Source organism: Pyrgilauda ruficollis, unplaced genomic scaffold, assembly GCF_017590135.1.
Source record: "Pyrgilauda ruficollis isolate IOZ18807 unplaced genomic scaffold, ASM1759013v1 scaffold72, whole genome shotgun sequence".
Taxonomy (NCBI): Eukaryota; Metazoa; Chordata; class Aves; order Passeriformes; family Passeridae; genus Pyrgilauda; species Pyrgilauda ruficollis.
In genome coordinates, this window is record NW_024529044.1 from 2,605,604 (window position 1) to 2,630,767 (window position 25,164).

At 43.2% G+C, this 25,164-nt stretch overlaps 2 protein-coding genes across 5 annotated transcripts in view; both read right to left on the reverse strand.

The window, feature by feature from the left end:
- CEP112 (centrosomal protein 112) overlaps window positions 1–9,226 on the reverse strand; it is a 160,662-nt gene extending 151,436 nt beyond the window's left edge. For 2 of the 4 annotated variants that reach the window (XM_041485836.1, XM_041485832.1), the window contains exons 1-5: window positions 8,851–8,984; window positions 8,341–8,461; window positions 7,246–7,436; window positions 6,392–6,540; window positions 959–1,052 (exon numbers count right to left, since the gene is read on the reverse strand). In XM_041485836.1, coding sequence (XP_041341770.1) covers window positions 959–1,052; window positions 6,392–6,540; window positions 7,246–7,436; window positions 8,341–8,440 — 534 coding nt within the window. In that variant the 5' untranslated portion in view covers window positions 8,441–8,461; window positions 8,851–8,984. Of the gene's footprint in view, window positions 1–958; window positions 1,053–6,391; window positions 6,541–7,245; window positions 7,437–8,340; window positions 8,462–8,850; window positions 8,985–9,176 lie in introns of those variants that run through there. The other 2 variants (XM_041485834.1, XM_041485835.1) reach the window with 2 other exon arrangements.
- Window positions 9,227–14,555: 5,329 nt separating this feature from the next.
- APOH (apolipoprotein H) lies at window positions 14,556–21,606 on the reverse strand. Its single transcript, XM_041485750.1, has 8 exons — window positions 21,519–21,606; window positions 20,031–20,207; window positions 19,365–19,461; window positions 17,970–18,046; window positions 17,234–17,422; window positions 16,444–16,623; window positions 15,818–16,015; window positions 14,556–14,985 (listed from the first exon to the last, which is right to left on the reverse strand). The coding sequence occupies exons 1-8, from the start codon at window positions 21,580–21,582 to the stop codon at window positions 14,915–14,917; spliced, it is 1,053 nt and encodes a 350-aa protein (XP_041341684.1). The 5' UTR covers window positions 21,583–21,606; the 3' UTR covers window positions 14,556–14,914.
- Between the last annotated feature and the right edge of the window lie 3,558 nt (window positions 21,607–25,164).

Below are 25,164 nucleotides of genomic sequence, written 5' to 3' on the forward strand. Positions count from 1 at the left end.
AACAAACTGTCCAAAATTCACTCCTTCAGAGGTCAACCATCACTGAACAGAGCCAGAGTTATCTATGCAGCTTTCTTTAATCTGTTATTGCAAAATACAAGATGATGTCAATGCAGGCACGTTGCCAAGCCCGGGGAAAACAATGCAGCAGACACTGAACACACAACACTAAACAGAGGTCAAGCATTAGGATGAACTCAGCATCCTACAAGAAATTCTTTTCCCCTGCACTGCAAAGGACAGATTTTGATGAGCTTTAGTCCTCCCTTGTTGGAACCCTGGTTACTGAGAATCTTAGACTTTGTGTGCTGCCAGGCACTGACCCCCAAGAGAACACTGCACTGACCTGAGGCCATGGAGATGCTTCCAAAATGGAATGATGGAACTTGGATTGTGGGTGTGGAGTTTGGATAGAAGTGTGTGATATCACAGAGTGGAAAACTCAAGAGCTGAAGGGTTTAGAATATAGCAATAGATATGGGCAAGATGGAGGTTTTAGCATAGAGGCTGCTCCTTCTTCTTCACCTTCCTCTCCTTGGGTTTGGATTGTTTTGTGTAATTGGATAAAAATCCACATTGCAGGGCACGGGTGGTTGGTTATTGGGTTAAAAGTAAAATAATTTAGGTGCCATTTCTTAATTGGACAGTTTACCCCTAAACGGCCTTGTCGAGAGCGATGTGGCTCCATTTTTAGTTTGTTAGAGTGAAGTGCTGCAGAACTCAGAGATCAGAACTGATAAACATCTGAGTCCCAACAAGAAATACCCTCTAGCACATTTAATCCTGACTCTGGCAAAAAGAAGAAAAAAGCTTGACACTCCCTATCATTCCCTCCCAAATGTCTGCACCTTTACACAGGGATCGTGACCCACACAGCTGGAAATAACAGCTTTACAGGGATATACAAAAGCAACTCAGGGAAAGCAGAGCTTTAGGACAAAAAGGAGAAGCATCTTACAGACAGTGACGTGCCTAGGTCATCTTCATCTGTTCGGTGAGGAGAGCTCAGACAACGGGATAATACTGATGGCTTCTCATTGAGTCTTTCCCTGCTATTAATGACAGGAGGAAGCAGAAAGAGAGAAATTCATTTTCAGCAACTTTTGGCACACAAAGGATGTTAATCACAGATGGAAAGATCAAAAAAAAAAAAAAAAAGGAGAAAAAAGACAAAAATTTAGTGTTAAAGGCAAATAAAAGCCTTAAGTGTTCCATTAAAAAACCACCACCATAAAACCCCACACCAAAAAACCCACTAGAAATATTGAGTACATGACAGTACATTAAAAAGTGTTCTTTGTTTTCTTTTACTGCATGACCCAACGTCTCCCAAAGGATTTTAGGATAAATCCAAGCTAAGGAGAAGGCTGACCTAAGAGAATGTTTTTGAAGCAATATTGCTAAGAATATGAAACAACATAAGATGGAGTCCAGTGACTTAGAGAAGAAAGAGGAATTAAGATGATGGTTGGTTGCACCATAGGGGAGACTTTTAAGACCAAAAAAATAGGTTAGAACAAGGTAAATGATCCTATAACACACAAAGGGCCAGAATGACACACACAGATCTGTGCAAAGGCAGTGCCTTGAAAGGCTAAGGTGGAGAGGAACAAGTCCCAAAAATTGTCTTGGTTTCATTTCAGTTCTGTTTTATGGACTGAAGTGGAATTTACGGGGGATGGCAAAGAAACATCCACAAGACAGGACACAAGCACAGCATGACCAAGTGCTCTGTCCAGCAGAGGGATTTTCTGGAAAGGCTTTTGTTGTAAATAAAGCACTTGAGCAAAGGGAAATGCAGAGCAGCAGACAAGTGAAGAGAATTGTCACTGATGCACCTGGTCACAGACATTTTTCAGCCACAGAACAGTGGGAAAAAGAACAAAATAAAGTAGAAGTTCTAAGCATTTATTAGATGGGTTGATACAGCAAAAGATCCAAAACAGTAGTGAACCACCCTTCAGCACATACTCCACTGTCAGTTCCACAGGTATTAAGGTAATTAAAAACTCCTGTTAGTCCTTCACCTTCCTATGACTGGCCATATTATATTAAAGTCAAATCAGACCATTCAATACCTCCCTTCCTTTCCATCTGGCAGCAAATGAGATGGCTGCTATGCCAAAAAGAACTGAGATGAATGAAGTGTTTATGAACAGAACAACAACTGTTGGATGTACAATATAAACCAGTCACTTCTAGGGAGACAAACACAAAGTTTTCACGAAGCACAGGGCCCCAGCTTTCATCAGAACAGCAGGGAACAGAGAAATACAACAACTGGGAGCCTACCTTCCCTTCCAGCACCAATAAATCCCATATAAACAACATGTATGGATGCACAATAACAATTACAAAGCAGTAAATAGTTTAGATAAGCAAAGTCTTAGGGGTAAAAAAGATCAAAAGGAATATGATAACACAATGACTGCCTCTTGCATTTCTTACCAAGATTTCACTTGACACAAAATTACCTTTAATTAAAGGGAGATAAATCTTTGCCTGTGAGTAAATCTGCCCTTTCATCAGATTTCCTTTCTGAGTAATACTCAGGTTACCTAACAATGCAATAAAGTTCCAATTGTTAAAAATGAGAGAAAACAGAATTCATGCCCTCGTCATTCAGAGATTCAGGAATATCAACAAATACACAAGCCAACCCAAGCTACCTGTAATATTTGCAAATTCACCAAAGGGAGGACAAAAGCCTAGATGCATTCTTAGTTCTGTATTTGCTCTTTTGAAGAGGAACTAAAAAAGGAAGCTCCTTTACTTGACTGTACAACCAGAATTTGAAAAGATTGCTAAGGATGAACATAATTTTGCTCATATCCAGTATGTACCTCCTGTCCATTACCTTTTCCAGCCTCCTGCTAATACAAGTCAGGCTCCAAAAGGCACAAAATTAATTCTTTTTTCTTCCCACTGCAGGAGAGTGAAGGATGAGCAGAGTTTTGACATCAACCTGTGACCTCCTGCTTCAGCCCAAGCAGGGAGCTGGCATGGGAGGAGGCAGCAATTTGCTGCTAATAAAGGAGATTAGTAAATATTCCTTCTAGGAACAAAGAGAGGGAAATTCACTGATTCTTCCTGGTCCAGCATGACAACACACTAACCTTTAACAATGTTTTCAGGCATACTCTACAAACATAGAGTAGAATTTTCCTACAGGGTCAGAAAGCCCAGGTTTCTGTTCAAACCAATCTAAACATTTCTCAAACCAACCCTCTCACATTTCAAAACAAAGCTGCACCTTTCCAGTCCCAGCTAGTTGGATTTATTCATCAACACCCCAGTTTGCAAGTAAGGCTTGTATATCTAAGGCTTTTATTTAGGCAGAAAAACAACTTCATATGGAAAAGTCAAAATTGTCCAACACAGAATTATCTGTATTGCAAGATAAAAATCACTATGAAAAGAATTTGTTTGTTTGGGTCTTTGAAAGGAGAGAATCTTGAGATAAAGAACATCAAGCAGTTACTCAAAGATGTCTCACTGACATTATCTATTTTGCCCTGAGAAAATGTTGTAGGAACTGAGTCATGGCTGGAATGCAAAATTTTCATCCAACTACACAAATTCCATGCCCATGGATGCAGTTTCCCAGTGCACATTCAGAGTAGAGAGACAAATACAGTGGAACTCGGTCACCATCTGCTGGCTCTCCCTACAAACTGCACATCCGGAAAATATTTAATATATTACAGTTTTACCTGCACTGATTGCTCATCCAAAATTGTAAATACAAAGAAAACCAGGATCTATACGTTGGATATAGGTAATATTTTAACATGGTCACATTTAAGTAAATATTAAATATGTAAATATTTTGTATTTTTCAAAACACAACAGCTGAAATATTTACATTCAGTATTTTTCTGCAAAACTCGCAGGAAAATTACATTTCTTATTGCAGTGAAGATTAATTTATGTAATCTACAGAACTACCGAAATTTTCCAACACAAATTCAGATTTCCTTAGACACAGCCCCACTCTTGGTCCAAGCATCCACTGGCAGAGTTGTGCCTGTACACCTGATTTTTAATTCCTTTAAACCGGTAACATTATTCAATTACATTTACTTGCTTTTCCTGGCATGGAATAATTTGCAATCCAGGGAATAATTTGCAATGCAGGTCTCCAGAGAACTCAGCAGAATCTTGGGGACCACTCTCCAATGCAGGTATGCTTCATTCCCACAGGACAGAAGGGGAAAAATGAAATAAAGCTTCACTAAACCAAAAATAACCTTGGGAACTTTGCCAGGCCAAGCTGAATCTTAGGTTCAGACATAGAGTGGGAAAAGACATCAAATTACCAGTATTCTACTATAAACCAGGTAGAAAAGAGAGCAAAACTATGGCAAAGAAGGGAGGGAATAGCTGGAACTGCACCTCAGCTTTTCTCCTGCAGGGACCAACCCCAGCAGGATGAAGAGGGAGGAATATTCAAATCCCACCCCAGCTGACAGCACAAGTCAGGAATTCAGAGTAATTAGGTGTATTTCTATACCACAAATATGGCCTTGTAGAGATATCAGTGTGCTAAATTTGGCCTAAGAGGGAAGAGTTGTGCTGACACTGTTTTATTGCTTCTAACCCCCAGAGTGATACTTTGCCTTGGTGATGCTGCTCCCAGGGACTGACACAACCTGCTCAGACCCAGGCCAGGTATCCTGACATGGCACAACAGTAACAAAAATTCTTCCAAGGCCTCAAAAAACACTTCTAAAACATTATACATTCCTTGTTTTCATAATGTCAAATCTATTTTCTTTTTTAATTAAGGGTATCTGAACAGCTCTTCCTGACCATTTTCTGTATCTATCTGAAACTAAACTTGAAAATGTGTTTCTAACACAATGAAATGAAACCAGAATCATTCCTTTTCCAGTGAATTCTCTGTATCACCAAGCCCAAATCAGTAATATCATAACTCAACTGGAAATTCTCCATTGTCTGCCTCTGGCTCTTAAACCACAAGTCTGTTATCAAAACCACAGGTTGTTATCAGAGTACAAATGCAAGCAACCAGAAGAGCCCCTGATCCTCAAGAAAAGGAGGTACAGAGACCTCAGACATAAGAGTAACTTTTTGAATGAATGTTAGAATTACACATTTAATGGATACAGAAGAGCTTCACAATGCTCAATATTCATGTGATTTAATTTGCAAGCGTCCATCTGTCACTTATCCAAATCACTGCTGGAAAACTAAAAACATGATTGAAAAATGATGGTAAACAGCATAAACATCAGTGTGCCTACAAGAGAACAGTTAATGGTGGCCACTCATGAAAGATGTAAGTGAAGGCGTGAAAAAAGCATTGGACTTCTGAAACTAAACTTGCTAACACAATGAAACGAAACCAGAAGCAGAGCAAACACTCACTTCCTCTTGTACAGTACCGACTGAGCTTTGACTAATATTCACTCCATGTCTAAGAGTGCTTCCTTCACCAAGGATTTCAGAGAGGTTAAACATTAATGAGACTTTAAAAGGGGCAAACAAGAAGAAATTCCATCCATTACTGAAATGCAGACACATAAAGAAAAAAAAGAAACACAGATCTTGATAATCAGCATGAAGCTGCACTATGTAAGAAAATCCAGAAAGTAAATACTTAAGAACAGTAGATTAAACTAGAATTTACCTAAGATTCCCACAAATTAGGACAGAATAAAGTTTTCCAAGTGTCCAAATGACCAGCTTGTCACTCCTTCAATACTGCAGGAACATCTTTCTAAGCCAACAGGAAAACAAGCCTTAATAATGACACATTTCACCTTTTTTCCCTGCTGGAAACAGCTCTACTCTCAGCTGACTGGGACTGAGGATGCAGTTGAAGCTCACTGGCTGCTGCAAATCAAAAGCCTAAATCTCGCTCGGCAAAACTTGCTTATCTGCAAGGAGCCACTATTCCATTTCCTCTAAAAAACCTGTGAGCAACAGTCATAGAACAACCTCTAAATCTACCATCTGTATGCTTGTTTATATTTCTAATCTACAGGGAAAAAAGCCATTAAAAACTATTTGATAAAACAGCTGCTTTCAGTATCATGGCCTTAGACTACAGATGTTAGCTTTGATTTTCCATGTTAAGTGTCTGGAACTGAAAGGAGGAGGAGAACAAGAGGAAGAGAAAGAGGATAGGGGGATGGGACATGGAAGGAGATGTAAAGAAGTCAGACATAATGGAGAAAAGTAAGAACAGAGCAGTCTAGGAGTTCTCATTACATTGAAGCTGTTACCAGAGTTTCTGTCTATAAAGCACAAACACTGATGGTGAGTTCATGAGGGAGGGCCATAAACTCATCCAAACTGAGACATCCAGAGCTTACAGCTATTAAACACAAATCAAACACTGCTAAAGCAAGGACAGAAACCTTACCCACGTGCAGGAGCTGTTGCTGAAGATGAGACCTCCACAGAGGATACATTACTGTCATGTTTTCCCAGGTCTCCCACCATCCACTCAGGTAAGCAGTCAGAGTGGCTGTTCCGAACCCTTGGTGAACTTGGTTCATCAAAATAAACTGACTAGAATGAGAACAAATGCAAAATCAACAGGAGAATACATTTACACAGATACATTCTTTACACTCTTAATGTCATTTCTTGCAGGACTACCTGCAGTACAATCATCCCTTTTCCAGTGAGGTCAGTGAGGGGTGCACATGTCACCTTCCCAGCCCATGGGAATTCATGGCAACAGTGTAAATATTTTCCAGTACTTCTTACAGGATGGGTAATTTTAGCAAAAATTGGCATTGTTATCTCACTGAAGCTGATGTCAAGGGTTGACACAGTATATTCAGCTCTTCAGAAAAGAAACTGCAACTTTAATGATGTCTGTGTGAGTTCCATAATATTCTCAGGCTACTAAAGTCACCACCTTTAAGGACAATTTTCTTTTCACAAGAGCTATCTACTGATTAGGACAAAAGAAAGCCTCAAGGACCTTTCATTACATTTTAACAAAGAACTAGAAAAAGATTACCCTTCTGTTCCTTCAAACACCTATTTTCATAAGCCTTCTAACCAGAATTTTGAAGATACAAGTCTCAAAAGTTTTGCCCATTGAAAGGTTTTCCCATCATCAATTACAAGAAATGCCTTTATTTATCACACGAGTTCCACTCAACCCACTCAGAACCGTTTGTCACATTTGTACCAAATCCAAGATGGAAAAGCAATTCCAGGGTACATTTTAGCAAGTTTGTCTCGTAAAGAAATGACACTCACCATGTAGGCAGGCAAAGTTTTCAGCATTCCTTCCTCTGGTTTCTGGCTGAAGGGACCATTCAGAACTCCTCTCTGCAGCATGTGGAGCAGCAGTTTTGCATACAAGTTTCGATTCTCCCTTCCCACTATTCCTATGCCTGCTGCCGAAGGTTTGCAGAGTTTTTTAATCCATAGTGAGCATCTTTTTCTTTCTGAAAATATTGATATATGTGGTCACTATGCATTTTCAGAGCAAATCAAACACATGCAGAAAACAGAAGCCATCACTGTCACCAATTTTGTACATTTCTCCCTTCTACACCAAAGTTAAAAAGAAAACAAACTCCCAAATGACCAAACCAAATAAATGATTGAATACTTAGAAAAAAAAGTCTTTAACAATGGTTCAAATTTACATATTGCACAAACATTTTCTATGAATTCATATTTACCAGAAGTTTACATGATTTTTGTAAACATGGAATTGGAAATCCCAGAAACTCTGCACTCACTGCAAGAACTGCCATAAACTACAACTCACAGCTTGCATGAGCATTAATACTTTAAATACACAATAAATCCTCATCTATTAAAAAAAAAATCTCTATTTACACAAGATTTGCTATCAGATAAGGAAATTATTCATTTAGTTAAATGTTTACACATAAAGGACTTAATTTGTAGGGTTTTTACTTTTAATAACAATGAGCTTGTTGTAAAAATTAGATTTATGCAACATCATTTATTAATTGATGTTCGTATTATTACACATTCCTGAACAAATGTTAACAACTTTATAATTAAAAAATATTTGCTATCTCAGAAACAATGCCCTTTAAAAGCTTTTAGTTTCTACTGAACTAGGTTTTTAAAGACAGATGTTAATATATTGTAAACGTGCAAAAGCACATTTACATCATGAAAACAAGACAGATAAGATCAAACAATTGCAGCATGTACCTCAAACATCCAACTTTAGAAGTTGTGCAAACCCCCATCAAAACTGTACCTTGCAAAGTCAGAGATGAAGTGCCTGGCTAAATTAGTTACACATAATAACTGTCAGCCCCTAGGGCTTTGTTATTAGTGTTTAAATGCACATTTTACCATCTGTACCTGAGCAATGCTGCAGGTTAAGGACATAGGGTTTCATGGCCACAACACAGCGATCTAATTCCGCATCCAGTTTTTCCTTTATTTCATCTTCATTGCTCATTTTGAAAGCACACAAAGTAATCTGCAAAATTAATGCCATTGATGTAGAAAAGGTCAAATACTGTCTTACATCAGTCTCTCTTCATCTTACGCCACACAAAGATGTGCTTGAACAATACAGGAAGTGAAACTAGATGTGTTATGTTCAAATAAACACAAACCTAAGACAGATTCTTTGAAAATAACAGGTTCTCAATGTAATCTACAAGAATGTGCTTGTTTAGGTTTGAAACGGAACAGCCAACCACACAATAAATATATTCATTACACCCAATTTGTATAAAACACCTCAAGGCGTTTGTGTGATACCGCATTCCTAACTTGGTATTCCTTAGAATTAGAGGTTTGGGGTTTTTTTTTAAAGAAGAAGGGGGAGAAAGGAGGGAAAACAGCAAGTAGAGTGATAGTTACAACAGAACCAGAAAGCCGTCAGGACTGTTTTCCAGGAGGCAGCACCGCACAGGGCAGCGCTCTTCGCTCCCGCGCCGTTCGTTTCCCAGCTGAGCCGGACCTGTCCTGGCACACTCCAGCAGCGAACGCGTCCCAGCTGAGCCGGACCTGTCCTGGCACACTCCAGCAGCGAACGCGTTCCCGTGCCGCCGGAGCCGCACACCCCGGCCCGCCCCGGGGCCCTTCGCTCAGCCCCGGCCCCCGGCCGTGTCCCGGCCCGGGGCGCACACCAGTGTCCCCGGCAGCCCTCCCTGCCCCGCCGGGCCCCGCGGGCGCTGCCCCGTTACCTCGGGGGGCTGCGGGTCGCGGCCACGGCGGGGGGAGGCGGCGGCGGCGGCCGAACGTTCAAACCGGCCCCGCTCCCGGCGGCCCCGGCCCGCGCGTTTCCGTTTCCGCGGTGACCGGGGCTGGCCCGGCCCGGCCCGGGCGGCCTCAGGCGGGGCATGGAGGCTGCGAGCGCAGCCCGCACGGGCTGGGGAGTTGTTCGTCCCCAGGAACGGGGAAAGGTTTCGGGATTGAGGAGTGCGAGGAAGGTGCTGGTGGGGCACCGCGGAAACGCAGTCACAGCTCTGAGAGGCGCTGGGCTCTTCCCTCTGGTGACCGGAGACAGGAGCCAGGGCACGGCTGGAGCTGTGCCAGGGGAGGGTTAGGTTGGATTTTAAAAGGTTCTTCCCCCAGAGGGTGCTGGGCACTGCCCAGGCTCCCCAGGGAACGGGCACGGCCCCGAGGCTGCCGGAGCTCCGGGAGCGTTTGGGCGGCGCTGCCAGGGGTGCCCAGGGTGGGGTTGTTGGGGGGTCTGGGCAGGGTCGCGGGGTGGACTCGGTGATCTTTCCCGCTCAGGATATTCTGTGATTCCTGCCGTAGTGATGAATGTCACCTCAGCCCAGCAGTGCGGTCACCCAATGCTCTCCCCCAGATTCCCTTTGTAGATAGCTATGGATCCGCTCAGACACGCACGGAAAGCGCCTCAGGAGTCCCCGGGACAGCCTCGGGGAGCTGCGGGGCTGTCCTCGGGTGATGTTATCATGCTTGTATCCCCAGTCGTCTGTTCTTTTTATGCTGGATATTATGTTCTGGGCCTTCAAGACTGGCTCTGGAAAGCGAAGTTTTGTTTTCTTTTGTTATCAACCTGCTCCCCCACAACTGGCAGGACGCAGAGACATAGTGCGGCTTTTCCTTTTTGCTTGGCTTTCGCTTTGCTCTGGCTCTTGTTTCTGCTTTGCTCTTGCTTTTTCGCTTTTGCTTGTTAGTTAGTTTAGCTAGGCAGTCCGAATTTTTCCTGGACTGTCTTTCTTTCTTTTTCTTGGAACCACTCGTGCCTGCTCCGGACTGGGACCTGGGAAACACCAAGAGCTCGCACCTTGTGGCTGCCGCAGCCATCCCTGGTGCTGGAGGGACTGATAACAGAGCGAGCTCTGCCAGGAGAGACTTTCTGAATTTGTCATCCTTTTCAGAGCGGTGAAAGAGTGTTGTCATCCGGTATAGTTGATTTTGCGTGCTGGGGGTGTTTTGCCTGTTAAATAAACAGGTTCTTTCCACTTCCCTCTGAGGAATCCTTCCCGAACCGGTGGGGGGAAGGGGCCTTGTTGGTTTGCTTTCTGGAGGGGCCCCTTTGGAGATTTTCTCCCAAATTTGCCCTAAAGCAGGACAGATCGCAGAATCACAGAATCACACAAGGTTGGAAGGGACCTTCAAGATCATCGAGTCCAACCCGTTCCCTGACACCTCAACAACCCTGGCCCCCAGTGCCACATCCAGGCTTTGTTAAACACACCAGGGATGGGGACTGCACCACCTCCCCGGGCAGACCACTCCAGAACTTTTATCACTCCTTCCATGAAAAAAATACCGAGTGCAAAGTCCTGCACGTGCTTTTGGCTGATCCCAGCACAAACCCGGGCTGGGCGGGGAGTGGATGGAGAGCCCTCCTGGGGAAGGACTCGGGTACTGATGGGTGAGGAGCTCAGGGTGCCCCGGCCGTGTGCCCTGGGCTCTGATCCCCGGGCTGGGCAGCAGGGGAGGGGTTCTGCCTCTGCCCCACCTGCAGAGCTGCCCCAGCCCTGGGCCAGCACAGGAGGAGCTGGAGCTGCTGGAGATCAATTCTACAATTCTGTGCTATGAATTTAATGGGATTGGTCTAGATCCTTAGTATGAAGGGGATGGACTTGGTGAGTACAGGAGAGCTGGGACTAGACAAGTGAGGGTACAGCAGCAGTGGGGGACACGCCCAGGTTCTTTGTGATGTGGTATTTTATTCCTGCTAGCTGGATATTGGCTGTATCTATTTTCGTATCTTCATTATGATCAACATTTGGGGGAAAAAATGTTTCTATTCAGAGCTTAGTGAGAAATATTTGCCGCCCTGAAGTTAAAGGTCAATAAATCAGAAGTTGCTTTTGAGCCTGAGCAGTGGGGGGTGGGTGCCAGAAATATGAGTGGATAAAATGAGAATGAAATTTCAGGAGAAGGTTCAATAAAATTGCAGAGCCAATTTTATTCACAGTTTCTGAGTAAAATCTGTTCAAGTATATTCCTGTAGGTAATAGAGTGATTTTGAGCTCACTTTAATACATTAAATATGCTCTATACTGCTGATGGTTTCTGGGTTGTCCTATCCCAAGGACAGAGCATAAGGGGGTGTTGTGGAATAGAATCATTTCAAAGCACATGCCTGACGCTTCTGCATAAAAACTGTGGGTTGTGTTTGTTGTTTTGTAGCCATTTCAAGAAAACCATCAATTAATCCAAAAGAATTTGAGAAATCTTTCAGCTGTTCAGTCTCCTCCTGAGTGAATGAAGTGACTGTGTGTATGTATGATCCCAAATAAACCCTCTGACCTCTTTGATTCATACATTTCTCTTTCCCCAAAATCTGTCTTGGGCTTTGCTCTGTGTGTAGCATCTAAAGCGCTTTTATCTCCAACAAACAAACTCTTCAACACTTCTGAGTTTGATTCAGATGCACATACAGATCAAACAAGAAACCCTTACATGTTCAGTAGGAAATTGGCTGTTTTCTTTGATTTCTGAGCTAATCTTCAGCAGGAATGATTCCTTGTTAGGGCTCATTGGGTGATAGATCTGACAGCTACACCGGGGCCTGCTCTGGTGCCTTAAACCCACATTTGCACAGAAGCAGTGCAGAAATCAGTGATGGAGTATTTCAACCACAGTAGAATCTCAAGAGTACATTACAAGGATGATTTATTATCTTGAAATTCCAAATTTAAAATAGTTGTCATTTGATATATATTGGAATATGGGACACTTTTCATCTGTGTTAAATCCATGGTAGATTTTTGCAGCATAGTAAGGCTGCTGTGTTTCTGCATGTGCCTTCAGATTTGAGTATATCTCTGTCATACTCATCACAAAGTACTTTGAAAAACTGAATTGGCTGGAACATGAACAAAAAGAGCACGAGGCCAAGCAAAATCTATGACTGGAACCACTACTCCAGGGGAAATTTCCTGAGGGAATAGATCCAGTTTCTGGGTTTGCTTCCCAAGGCAGACCCACTTTCAGGGTGGCCAGAGAGGTTGGAGCCTACCTGAAGTGATTCGACAATTGCATAACTTCTGTCCAAAACACAGAAAGAAAAACAAAAATTGAGGAAGTGACTAGGTCTTGTCTCCATCCAAAGCTGCAGCCTGGACATGAGAAGCACTGATGTGCCCTGGCCCTCCTGAGGAAATCCCTGTAGACACACTGATTCAGAACACAAAGATATCCCGACCAGAATACAGAACAAATTCCCAATTTGATTTGTAAAAATATGGTCATTTAAGCAAAACATATTCAATACTTTTTTTTTCTCCCCACATTTTACCGTGTTCTCTTATCTCTTTAACTGTCTCGGCAGGTTGCCACAAGTAACATGAACACAGCTTAAGGCATTTTTCAAACATCTCAAAAGTACAGAAAAAAAAAAAAAAAGAAGGCAGGTCTCACTGCCTCATACCAGCTTCTGGAACACTTCGAGTTGCAAGACATTATTTTTCAGCCCTTCTGAGCAAATCTTTCATGTCTGGAAAGTTGTGATTCACAAACACCTCACTACTTCAAAGAGTTAACAGGTCACAGATTTTTTTTTCTCCCTCTTCTTGCTTCAGGAGAGTAGATAATAAATTCAGCATGTGAACATTGGCTCCTAAGGGTGATCCTTTCAAGTATTCCAGTGCTTCACATCCAGTGAGGAGGCAGGACTGATTTGTTCAGTCATTATTCTGCTGCATGGGTAAGTAGAACCGGGAAAATTTCCTTAGAAAAACCTCAGTTTTCCCGGGGCAGCTGTTTTTTGTGCAAAACACAAATCATTTCAGGGGCAAGCTGCATTTGGATGGCAGTGAATGCTAAGTTTGCTTACGCCAACTTCACAGGTTTTGCTGTGACACACGAGTTAATATTAAACAGTGTTTGGTATCTCAGCAACTGTCCTGAACATCCTGATCTCAGAGATGGATCCACACCACATTTAGACTGGATTTCCAAATTAATTGGCTCCTGCCAGCTGAGCTATGCACGTGTTAGAAGGATTTATGAGTATCTTGGCCTGCAAACTTTATTTGAGGATCCCACCTTAATGTGTTCAACCAAAATATGGCACACACTGCACCAACAAAATACCCACTTCAGTTGCCAGCATGAATTTGTCTGTGTCTGCATAGAAAATTAAATTGTTGCTGAGTACAAAGTACTAAATACTTAATAATAGCTGCCTCAATCTCTCCTTAAAAATAGGAAGCATAAGGACGAATTATATCAGTCATACTATTAAAATATTCATATGCAGTCTAACAAAAAAAAAAAAAAGAAAAAAGATAATTAGAATATGTTTAGAGTTCTTTGATGGCAGCTCTCTACCATGTCACAAGTAGCTTGATCTTAATGTTAAATGGTCCTTTTAAAAGTTCTGCAGTGGATTATTACTTACTGTGGAGCTCATGCTTTTTATCAAAGAAAAGGCTTTTAAATTGCAGAGGGAACCCTGAATGACTCATGACAATTTATTGTAAGTGTACCACAAATATTTCTCTATCACTTTCTAGTATGTTGAAATTATAATTACTTTTTCTGAATGAAAATACAGACATAAGCACAAAACTTGCCAGACTGGATCATACCAGTAAGCTGCCTGTATCATAAATCAAATTAAAAGTACAGTTTACTTCAGAGCTACTTAATGATCAGAGATCAGAACTGTTGCTCAATGGTGTACAGTTCTCTTAAAAAAAAAAAAAACAGCAAAAAAAATCAAAACTGAAGCAATTATATTGTGTAATATTGAAACAGAGGTAAAAATTAACAGTGGTTTAAAACAATTTCAGATGAAGTTAAAATCTCTAAAATGTAAGTAGTCTTACTAACTGAAGCTTTTTTTTTTTAATATTTAAAAATCCCTTTATCTTATGTTGCTGATGTTTAAATAATGGTTGGATTCTTGGCTTCTAAACTCATTTGGAAATCTCTATTTACGTAAATTCTGGAACATCCCAGGCTCATGACCCTCTGCCTATCTGTAATTAAAGGTTCCCTCCCTGTCACAGGGGAGTGATAATGGAATCAGAACCCAGTAATTACTAATGATTAAGGCCTCCTGCTATAAATCAATCTAGAGCTAAAGGATCTGGTTGATGATTAGGTAATATTAAATAAGAATACACTAGTGGCTGAAAATCACTTTATTGTAAAGCAACTGCTCTTGAGGAGGACATTTACAGTTGCATAAATGTTGGAAATGTGGAGAGAGAAGCGCTAGTGCAGGGAATTGGAAGAAGGCAGAGACAAGAGAATGGAAGTTAATGGCTGAAATGATGTGTTGTAGCTTGTGGAAGAGACTGGAGGGGATGGTGGGAGGGAAGAACGCATTCACAGATTCCAGAGTTCACCTGGAAATTTACACTTACGGGACCTGAGTTACATTTACAAGACCCAAGTTACACCCACAGGACCTATGTTTTCCTCTTGTATATGGAACGTTCTGTCTCAGTAAGGCAGAAATTTAGTACTGGGTTATGTCTCTGCTTCAGGCTTCATCTTCACATGCTTTCATCTCTGAGGGGTCTTTCTTCACCAGAGTTGAGAAAAAGCCACGTTCTGTTGGAGACAAGCGAAGAACTTGGGTTAAATTCTTGAAACATGTGATAGCTGAAAACAACAGCGAGGTGAGCAGTCAATCTTTGCATCATAATGAAACTGTTGGAAGAAATACACTTTTATTTTCTATTTAATAAAGCTGAGCTACGTGCATCAGAAGCCAAATGTGAGGAGAGATCTTTTCATCATGGATAGGCTGTGCTTTTCCTTTGCTTAGAAATGAAACTAAAACTTAGAAGGAAAATCCTATGCAAGGAATATTGACAAAACAAGTGTGAAACATTTCCTCTTGCTAGCAAAGTTGGTAATGCCTATTTATTTATTCTAAAAGCCTGAGTGCCTGTGAAACTGTTCCTCCAGCATGAATTCCTCCCCACAGCTCTCAGCTGCTTTTCAACACTCTTGGTCCAAAGTGTTTTCCTGATCAGCATAAGGTGTGAATAATTCACCAGAATGGGAGGGATATGTCAGGTTCTGAAACCTGCAGCAGTGTTCAGGCTTTTTGTCACTAAAGAAGGTGCTGATCCAAGGATTTGAGAAATCCCAGAATACTTTACGTATGGCCTTTTCTTTGGGCTAGTAACATCTTTAGGTAGCATCTTCTAGAACAGGACAGGAATTAAAGCAGGGCTCTGACACAACCAAAGGAAAATTCTTGCTGGGCATTCTGTCCTCAGGCCATTTTCTTCCAGAATACACAATAACTCAAATACCCAGTAATTCAAATAGCCACTCAAGTAGGGCTTGAAGATGAATTATGACATTGTCCCCCACACTCAAGCAGTTGTAATTCCCCCACCAGGAGCTGGTTTGTGAGCAGCCTCGCTCGTACCTTTAAAACAGGCAGGGAGGGTGAAGTTGCCATCCACACATGCCACATCTACAGTGTAGGCACAGGATTTTTCCTTGTTCTTGCAGAAGAAGGATACAGTTTCCCCATGCAGAATGCCATCCTTCAGGTCGTTCTGAACTCTCTTCTTCTCACCGTTGTACAATACTACAGCTTTCTTAACTGGTATTTTACATGGTGCTGGAAAAAATCAGCAGAATTCTGTGTATGAGACATTCGGGAATGAAAAATGTGTCTTACATATGGACAGAACTTCTGCTGGTATTAAAATGCTGAAGAAATTCAGACCCTGAAGCACAGGGTCAAAAGTTTCCAGTGAAAATCCAGCCTCAGTGTAATTTCTAATGACATGAAATAGGAAGAGGAGAGGAAATACTCAGGCAGAATAAAGTTACATGGCTGATTATTGAAGTCTATCCAAATACATCAATGTCATACAACATTCAGGGTTGGGAGAGGCCTTAGATTATCAGGGCCTTGCAATTCCTCTTTTGGCTTCCTTTTGAGCACAGCTCTTGCACACAGGAGTGACAGCTCAGCAGTCAGAGCAGTGCTCAGGTGGGAAAGTTCAGTTTGATCCCTGCTTTCTGGGGATGGGGGGTGCTCACCTCTGCAGGCTGGCTTTGTGGACCAGTTTCCAGTGCTCTCACAGCGGGAATGTTTGGATCCCTCCATGACGAAGCCGGGCTGGCAGCCAAAGCTGACGCTCTCGTTGTAGTGGTAGGTTCTGCGCACAGCAAACTCTACGAACCCGTTCTCTATTCCTATTGGGGTGGGGCAGGTGACAGCTGGGGGACAAAACCAAACCCAAAGCTTTAGCAGTGTCACAGGTCAAAAAGACAACTGTAATCCTGAAAAACGTACAAAAACTTTCACGGGGGGTTCATTGCAGCCTCTTTCACAGGAAACACAGCCAGGGGAAAGACAGCTTAAAAACCACAACAAATAAATAAACATTACTTGTTTTAAGTACACATCCATTGCAATCTGTGGTTATAACATGACTTAAATGTGGTGTAATTTAACTAAAAGCAGGGAAGTTTTTAGGACTGAGGGCAAGGTTGGCTGTTTCTTAGATGAATCTGAGCACTTCAAATGTTGGCTGCACACTGGAGGCCAGGCTCAGGTTCCCCACTGTGCACCGTGTTTAGCAGGGTTTATTTATATAACCTTTACACCTGCAGCAAATGTTTTGTCAATCCCATGTTATGTGCCATGGGTTAGCAATCTCCTTGATTCATGAGCCTGAATGATTGCAGAATTCAGCTGCAGAGGAGTTGTGCTGTATGTTTGCAATTACAGTTGTAAAAAAAAAAATCAAAATATTGTTGTTCATTTAGTTTTGTATATGCAATTCTCAGGAATATTTTTTGGTGTGGATAAAAGTGAGTTACTCACCCTTGCACACTGGAATGCTGCTCCAGGTGCCATTGGCCGTGCAGGTGGCTGTCTCATTCCCAATCAGGGCGAGAGGAGGGACACATTCAAACTGGATTGTGTCCAGGAAATGAGAGACATTTCCAGGATTTAGGCGACGGAAAGAGAGGACCCCAAATTCCGGGAGCGAGGGAGGAGCACAAGTCACCGCTACAAAAGCACAGCATTGAGAAAATTAAATCTTAAAGATCAAATAATTGTGGAATCAGAGGAGCAACGTTCTTATGACTAAATGAACCCACGTGGAATCATAGCTGGCAAAATATAATTTCAATTAAAAGTGTCAGAGGGGCCTCAGAGTATGGAATTCATGAGTTTATCTGGATTTTTCAGATAATATTACTGCTTTTCAGTCAAGTGTTTTTGCAGGATAGGTTATAGCAAAACCCTGCATAAGTACAAAGGCATGACAATATCCTCTTTTTATACACAGGGAGGAGGAATTGAGTGGATAAGCATCTTACCTCCAGCTGTAAATAGCATCCCTGATCCCGACCTTTTGTTCAGACCTTTCAACTGTATTTCTCTAAAACCCATACATAGAAAACCAAATATGCAGCATTCTGCTTGATTTTTCCTAACCAGCTTTTGCACAGCACTAGAGGAGACTTCTGAGTAAGAGGATATATAACTGGGAGCAACAGAAAGGAATATTTCTGGAATAAGAATAAGGATATTTATTTATTGAAACACATACGTTGACACTGGGGAAAAGTTCCAGTCCACTTTCCATCTGCCATGCACTGGCTCGTTCTTGACCCGACGAGGTTGTAGCTGGAAACAAACAGACCTGGTTATCAAAGCAGGGAGATCAATCAAAGATCTGTCATTTCTCATAAACAGAATTAAGAATCTAGCTCTGAAATCCTTCTCTAATTTAACAGTTCCTGACCTCAAAGGAAGTTTAGAATCAGATCTGAAAAACTGTTAATATCCAAATATTGCAAAGACCCAGGCAGAAGGCTTGATACCACAAGATGTTTTGTTGTTTCAACTTTATATTCTGTTTTACATGTTAATTTCTACAACTGATTAATACTATGGATGTATGTAAATAGCAAATATTGATCTGTGGTTGCTAATGCAGATGTTATGGTTTCTTGGGAGGAGTTCCCAGTTAATTATGGCAGTTAGGACCAAATATTGGAAAGAACTCAGTGCTCTTAAGAACTAAAGTCACTGAGGTGCATTGCTGTATTTTAATCCCAGACATTTCAATTTCCATATGCACATAACACACTTCTCTCCCATCCTCTGTATTCACACTATTAACATCTACTCTGAGTTTTAAATAAATATTCATCATGTGTCAGGCATTTCAATATCACACAGCTGAAAACCAGTAAATTAGAATTAACAAAATCAAATCAAGTCCCATTGCCACTTGGTGTCATAGTTGAATTTATTTATTCCTTATCTTGCTCCTCTTTTACAGAAGGAGGTTGTTGAGGCTGTTGACACTTTTCATGAGCTCTAGGCTGTGTCTCACCTGTGACCTTCCAGGTAAGCCCTGTTTTGTCAGTCATTACCCAAGTACAATTAAATACATGCTGCTATCAAATGCTTCCCAACATTTTCCATAACTAGTTTTTTAAATGCATCCTTTTTCCCAAAGCTAATGAGTAGCCCTGAGAAAAAGTGCATTTACTGCAGGTAAGTTAGGATTAACCTCATGTTTTCATTTACTGAGCTTGGAAAGGCATAGAAACACAATTTCCAGTCCTCAGAGCCCAACAGCATAACTTTGATGGAGATTATTTACTCTCTGCTGTAGGATTTCATCTCATGATGTAATAAGAGGATTTGAAAAGCAGGGGAAAGCAGTCCAAAATAATTTTTTTGCATAAAATCTCTGCTATTTTGATGGTTTCTGTATTTGTAAGACTTTTCTTTGGAGTAGCAAAGCCCCATAATGTTATAGCCAAGACTGAACAGAGGTGGATCACCAGAAAGGCTTTTTTAATGATTTCTGAAATATAGATGAGTTTTTGTATGCACCTTTCAATGTTCTCTGTCTTGCAGTATGGCAGTGGGTGATACTGCAATGTGATTTAGGTTGTTTATTTAGCAGCATGAGGAAGGGAACACTTACCCTGGATTACATGAAAAAGTGACAGTACTCTGGTACTGAAACTCCTCAAAATCCATTTTCCCATTCTGCAGAGGTGGAGGAGGGGGACATCTCTTTGCTGTTTATTAAATATTAAAAAAGGGTCATATTATTTCATGAGGCATGACATATTAATTTCATTGTAGTTGGAACAAGTAGATCATAAAGGTTCATCCTGGTGTCTTTCACATTTCTCCACTCCCATGTACTACATTCCACATATCTGGCTGTTCTACATTTCCATCAAAATACAAGTTTTTGGGGTTAAATGTTTTTAACACTCGATTGCCTGGGAATGTAAGTTGTCTGCAATGAAATGATGGAAATGCTCAGAGGGATGCAATAAATGCAGGGGTTATGAAGCAGCACTTGTTAGAGAATGAGCACTGCTGGCCTGGGGTGGGTGAAGGTTCCCCCTGTCCTGCTCCAATCTCCATCCCCATCCAGGAGCAGGGGCTGAAGGGCAGGTCTGGGGCACAGATGGGAAGATCCTTTCCATCACCACCCCTCTTCCACACGCTGTTATCCTCCAACAAGTGAGGGAAGAGCCACTGGGTAGAGACCTGCTGAAATCCATCCGGTTCCTGCCGGGGGTTGTGAAACACCCGTTCAGACCCACGCACACAGGAGCAGGGCAGGGGTACTCACGGAGGCAGAGCAGGGTGTTGAAGGCCCACTTGCCCGTCGGGAGGCAGGTGTACTTCCTCTGCCCACTGTTGGGCATGAACCCGGGCCGGCAGGTGTACTCCACTTCCTCACCCACTTCATACACCTTTTTGTCTACATTGAGTGTGGCAAACAACACTTCTGGTGGCCTGGGACAGACTGGAGGAAAGGAATTTACAAGAGTTGTTTGATTTCTCAGCTTGAAGCAGAGGATTCTCTGTTGGTATGAGTTATAGTATCTCCCTGCCCTGAGCTTTTGTCTTCCTGAGGCAGCTGATGGCTATCATAAAAGTATTAGCCAGAAAAAAATGTGGTGTTCTTCTCCTCAGCAGCTCTACAAATGGTCCCAGTTAGATTTGGTGTCACTTTTTAAACTAAAATTTACTTTTCCTCCAAAATAGATTTATGAAGGTGGTGCAGCTTGACAAATTGAGTCAAACTGCACCAAGGTTAATACAGGCTGGAAATCAGGAAAAAGTGTTTCACAGAAAGGGGGATAAAGCTCTGGAATGGCTGCCCGGGGAGGTGGTGCAGTCCCCATCCCTGGTGTGTTTAACAAAGCCTGGATGTGGCACTGGGGGCCAGGCTTCAGCTGAGGGGTTGGGGCTGGGTTGGACTCCATGGTCTTGAAGGTCTCTTCCAGCCTGGTCATTCTGGGAATTCTGTGAATTCAATTACAATGAATTGCCTTGGATGAAACAGGGTGAGAAGGACTTAGAAGCAAACAAATGCCTTACATTTTTAATCCAAATCTGTTTGGTGGGGGTCAGCCTGAAATCAGGTATTTTTTCTTGTAATTAAACTCCTTTTTTCCCCCAACTTTTCTGTTCACTGGGGTAGACCCTCTGTTTCATGAGCCATCTCTGCTTCCCAAACAGCTTTAACACGGTGACAGCAGGAACAGCTCATCAGCCAGAGGGTGAGAACAGGAGGGAACAGCGAGGGAGGAACGGAGGGTGCAGCCTGAGCTCCTGCTGAGGACATGGAGAGAGGCTCCTGCTGCCATCGAGGGGAGGGCACAGAGGGACAGGGAGCTCAGGATGGAGAAATAAATGGCAAACACAGGGAGAGGAGACATGAGACAGTGCCCCGAGCTCTTGGCGTGGGGGAAAGGAGGAGAAAAGCGAGGCAGGAGCTGTGCAGGCATGGAGGGGTGAGCAGGGATGGAGCAGGTTAATTCCTGGCACACACAGTTCCCCCCTGGCACCCAGGCAGCTGGCTCCCACAACATCTGTCAGCATTTCTTCTGCTTTCCTTCGCTTTATGCTTTTGTACACAGCCACTCACCTCACCACAGGAAGAGACAGAGGGAAGAATGGAAAGCGAAAAGTGAAGAAAGACTCAGAGAAAAGCCCTGTTCAAAACACTTGACCAGGATTATCTAGAGGCTTTAAAATCCCGTTGTTTCCTCCAGTTTCCCCCATTCCCACCTGAGGATGGGGCTGTCCCTAGGAGGTGGAAGGCACTCACCTTTGGACGCCAGAGCGCAGTGGCTCAGAGCCACGAGGCAGCCGAGCAGTGCCAGGGGATGCATCCTGCCAGTCCCCGACGTCCCGAGTGCCCCCGGGCCAGGGCTCTGCCCTTAAAAACCCACAAAAGGATGGTTACATATTAACTCTTTGTGTTTATTCCCATCCCAGTAAACAGCAGATAAAAGCTTCCTTGTGTGGCTGCTAATAAAGGCTGAAACAAGCATCACATGTTGCGTTGGGGGCATAATGCAGGGATTCAGATGGCAATTTCTGCTCCACACAGGCTCCTCTCCGGCTGCTTCTGCAGAGCATCTCCTGCTGGGACCCATGGTGGTGGGGAAAACAGTATTCTCAGCATCTGTAGAGGATGAGGATATTTGGAATGCAAAATTGGGTTGAATAATAGAACTGTCACTCCGAGGCTCGTGTTTGGCACTGGAGCATGGACATTTCTGTGTACCAAAGACTCCTGATAGTTACAGCAAAATCATTCCAAGGCAAAATGAGCCGTTTTGGAGTGACATTGGCATTGGAATGTGCCCCCAGTGAGGTACCAGCCTCATGCCAGTTTACACAGACGATGATCTGGCCTGAAACTTGGGACTTCAGCGCCCCGTTTGATCTGATTCCTGTTGTCTTCCAATTACCAGCTAACCAAAAGCAGCATAGACAGCGCTCAGTGCCAGCTCTGCAGGAAGGCTGAAATGATGATTCCTCTTCTTATTTGTGACAAGGGGGTCATAAATCAGGTTTTTGGGTGGCATGAAGCCTTGTTGGGCTGCTGCAAGTTTGGGGCATCAAGTCAGAACTCGACAGGTATCAGCTGAGGTTCTGATCACTGCAGTTCTCCTAATTTAGCAGATTTTAACTGCAGGAGCATCTGAAGAGCAACCAAAATAACATTTGTGTAATGATTGTTCCACAGTTTGGTGTTTCTAATCTAAGTATCCTCCTCCCCTGCTGACTCATAGCCTGTGAGGGGGAGTGAGGGACATTTGAAGCTCTGAGAGAAGTTGGGTTATGTCAAGCTCTTACTGTTGGGATCTCCAATAGTTTGTTTATTTTTGTTTTATGAAATTTCTCTGTTTGTGTTTGAAACATGAATTTTCGCCACAACATTAAACAATTGAGAACATGCTATTCTTGTCAGAAAGAAAATGCTGTGAATGTCCTGCTCAGAGTATTTACCAAATACACAGTGCCAAAGGGCAAAGTACCACTGCTAAACCAACAGAAAAAAATTGACTTAATTTTCTGTATTTACATCTGATAATTTTTCCGTTTGTCACAGCCTGCTTTTTCCTCCTCTCTTTCACAAGGAGCTTTTCCCTTCAAGACACTGCTTCAATGAACTTTATTTCCTCTGGTTTAAATCCTTCGGTAGATCTGCCCGATATTTGGATTTTGCCCCTTTCTGCGTTTAAAACAATTTGGGTCATTTCGGAGCCGCTCACACGCAGTTCCCCCCGCGCGCAGCAGGGGGCGCAACGCGCGCTGCCTTGGACAGGGAATTCCAACGTTTTCTGTATTAAAAAACAGGGAAAAAAGAGTTAAAATTACCTGCACGTTCATTTCCCATCGATTTCCTGAAAATCTCTTAAAACTGAGGGACGGGAGAATGAATATTTATGTGTATAAGTGTATAGTAACTGCCAATGTTGTGATTCTTCTTGAAAACTTATTTCTCTGCAATGAGAAACATCTGAAAGTGTGTTACAAATAACTGTGCATGTTGCTGAAATTGGAGAAGGACACTGAGTTAACCATGAGGCTGGAGCCCCTCTGCTCTGAGCCAGGCTGGGAGAGCTGGGGGTGCTCACCTGGGGAAGAAAAGGATCCAGGGAGAGCTCAGAGCCCCTTCCAGAGCCTAAAGGGGCTCCAGGAGAGCTGCAGAGGGACTGGGGACCAGGGATTGGGGGACAGGACACAGGGAATGGCTTCCCACTGCCAGGGGGCAGGGTAAGATGGAATACTGGGAAGGAATTCCTGGCTGTGAGGGTAGGCAGGCCCTGGCACAGGTGCCCAGAGCAGCTGAGCCTCCCCTGGATCCCTGGCAGTGCCCAAGGCCAGGCTGGACAGGGCTGGGAGCAGCCTGGGACAGTGGAAGTGTCCCTGGCCATGGCTGGAGGGTGGATGAGATGATCCTTAAGGTCCCTTCCAACCCAAACCATCCTGTGATTCTATGATTTTTTTATTCCATGAAAATGCAGCTGTTATCATATGGACTCACCTTGGTACAGCATGAGCAAAACCAACCCAGTTCTTGCTGTGATTGTGATTGTGTGCAATTATATACATCAGGTGATCTTCCATCAAATCCAGCCCACTCCTTTCACATGTGAGCTATTTAATATCACAGCTCCTGCAAACCAAAGAAGGAAGCAGAATTTGGTTTCATCAGAGACCTCATAAACACAGAGCAGAGTGGTGGTCTCTGCCCCAGATAATGTCATATCCTAAGGAAAGAAATGGCAGCTGCAAGCAGAGGAAGCAGTGCAGGAACACTCTGAGGGGAAATCAGCCAGCGTGATGGGAGCCAGATCAGTGTCCCAGCAGTCTCACTGTTACCTGGGGCTGTGCTGACACAGCCTGGAGGGAGAACATGCAGGAGGATGTGAACAAACTGCCTTTGCAGAAGTGGCACTGCCCAGCTAAAATGTGAAGGGCAGCAAAGCAGGGTTCCAGAGTGAATGTTTGAAAAGGCAGCAATTAAATCATGGGGACTGGCATTTCTGGTTGATCAGAGGAATTTCTGCAAGAAACAGGACAGAGGAAGAGAATAAGCTAGAAAAGGCCTTGAAAGTGAAGGTAAAAATGAAAAAGAAGGAAGAAAAAATAGAGAAAAATAAAAGAAATCTGATGATGAAAGCAATCTTTGCAACAGCATTGTTCATTAATAGCAAGATCAACTGGAGCTGTCAGGACAGTAGGAAAAGACATTATAATAATTGGGACACAAGATAATAAGATAAGCAAAGGCTTTCGACTGGAATTGGTCTCCCCTGGAGTTATTATGCAGGAAGTTTTCAAGGACCAGGCAGGCTGAGGGTCAGTGAGGTAACAGTTGCCAGCTAATGACCTTCTGTCCTCCCTCTAACCTGCTGTTCTGCTTCTGTGGTCGATGCTGTCATTTTCCTGCTGGTGTAGGATGTGTCACTCTGCTCCTGGCACACACCTGCTGGGGTCTGTCCTGCAGGACAGGGAGGGCTGGGTCTGCACTGCCCTCTGCTCTCAAGATTTTATGGCTTCTCTTCAACCACAGGGCCAGGTCAAGATCGCAGGATTTCTCAAATCAACAGGAATAAGTTGACTGGGGACACTGGTGAGGGCACACGTCGAGTCAAATTCTAGCCCCTCAGTTTGGGAAGGACTTTGGGATGCTCGAGTGCGGCCAGAGGAGACAACGAGGCTGGAGAGGGGCTGGGAACACAAACCCTGTGGGGAGCCACTGAGGGAGCTGGGGGTGCTCACCTGGAGAAAAGGAGACTCAGGGTGCCCTCATCACCCTGCACAGCTCCTGAAAGGTGCCTGTGCTCAGCTGGGGCTGGGCTCTTTCTCCAGCAGCACTGACACAACCAGAGCACACAGCCTCCAGCTGCACCAAGGGAAATACAGGCTGGAAATCAGGAAAAAGTGTTTCACAG

What these genes read in the sequence shown, in the direction of transcription:
- APOH (XM_041485750.1), bottom strand. Translation starts at nt 21,582, where the DNA reads ATGCATCCCCTGGCACTGCTCGGCTGCCTCGTGGCTCTGAGCCACTGC. An exon ending in CAGCATTCCAGTGTGCAAGG is followed by an intron (nt 16,624 to 17,233) that starts GTGAGTAACTCA and finishes TTTGTCCCCCAG; the next exon opens with CTGTCACCTGCCCCACCCCA. An exon ending in CACAAAGCCAGCCTGCAGAG is followed by an intron (nt 16,016 to 16,443) that starts GTGAGCACCCCC and finishes GATTTTTTCCAG; the next exon opens with CACCATGTAAAATACCAGTT.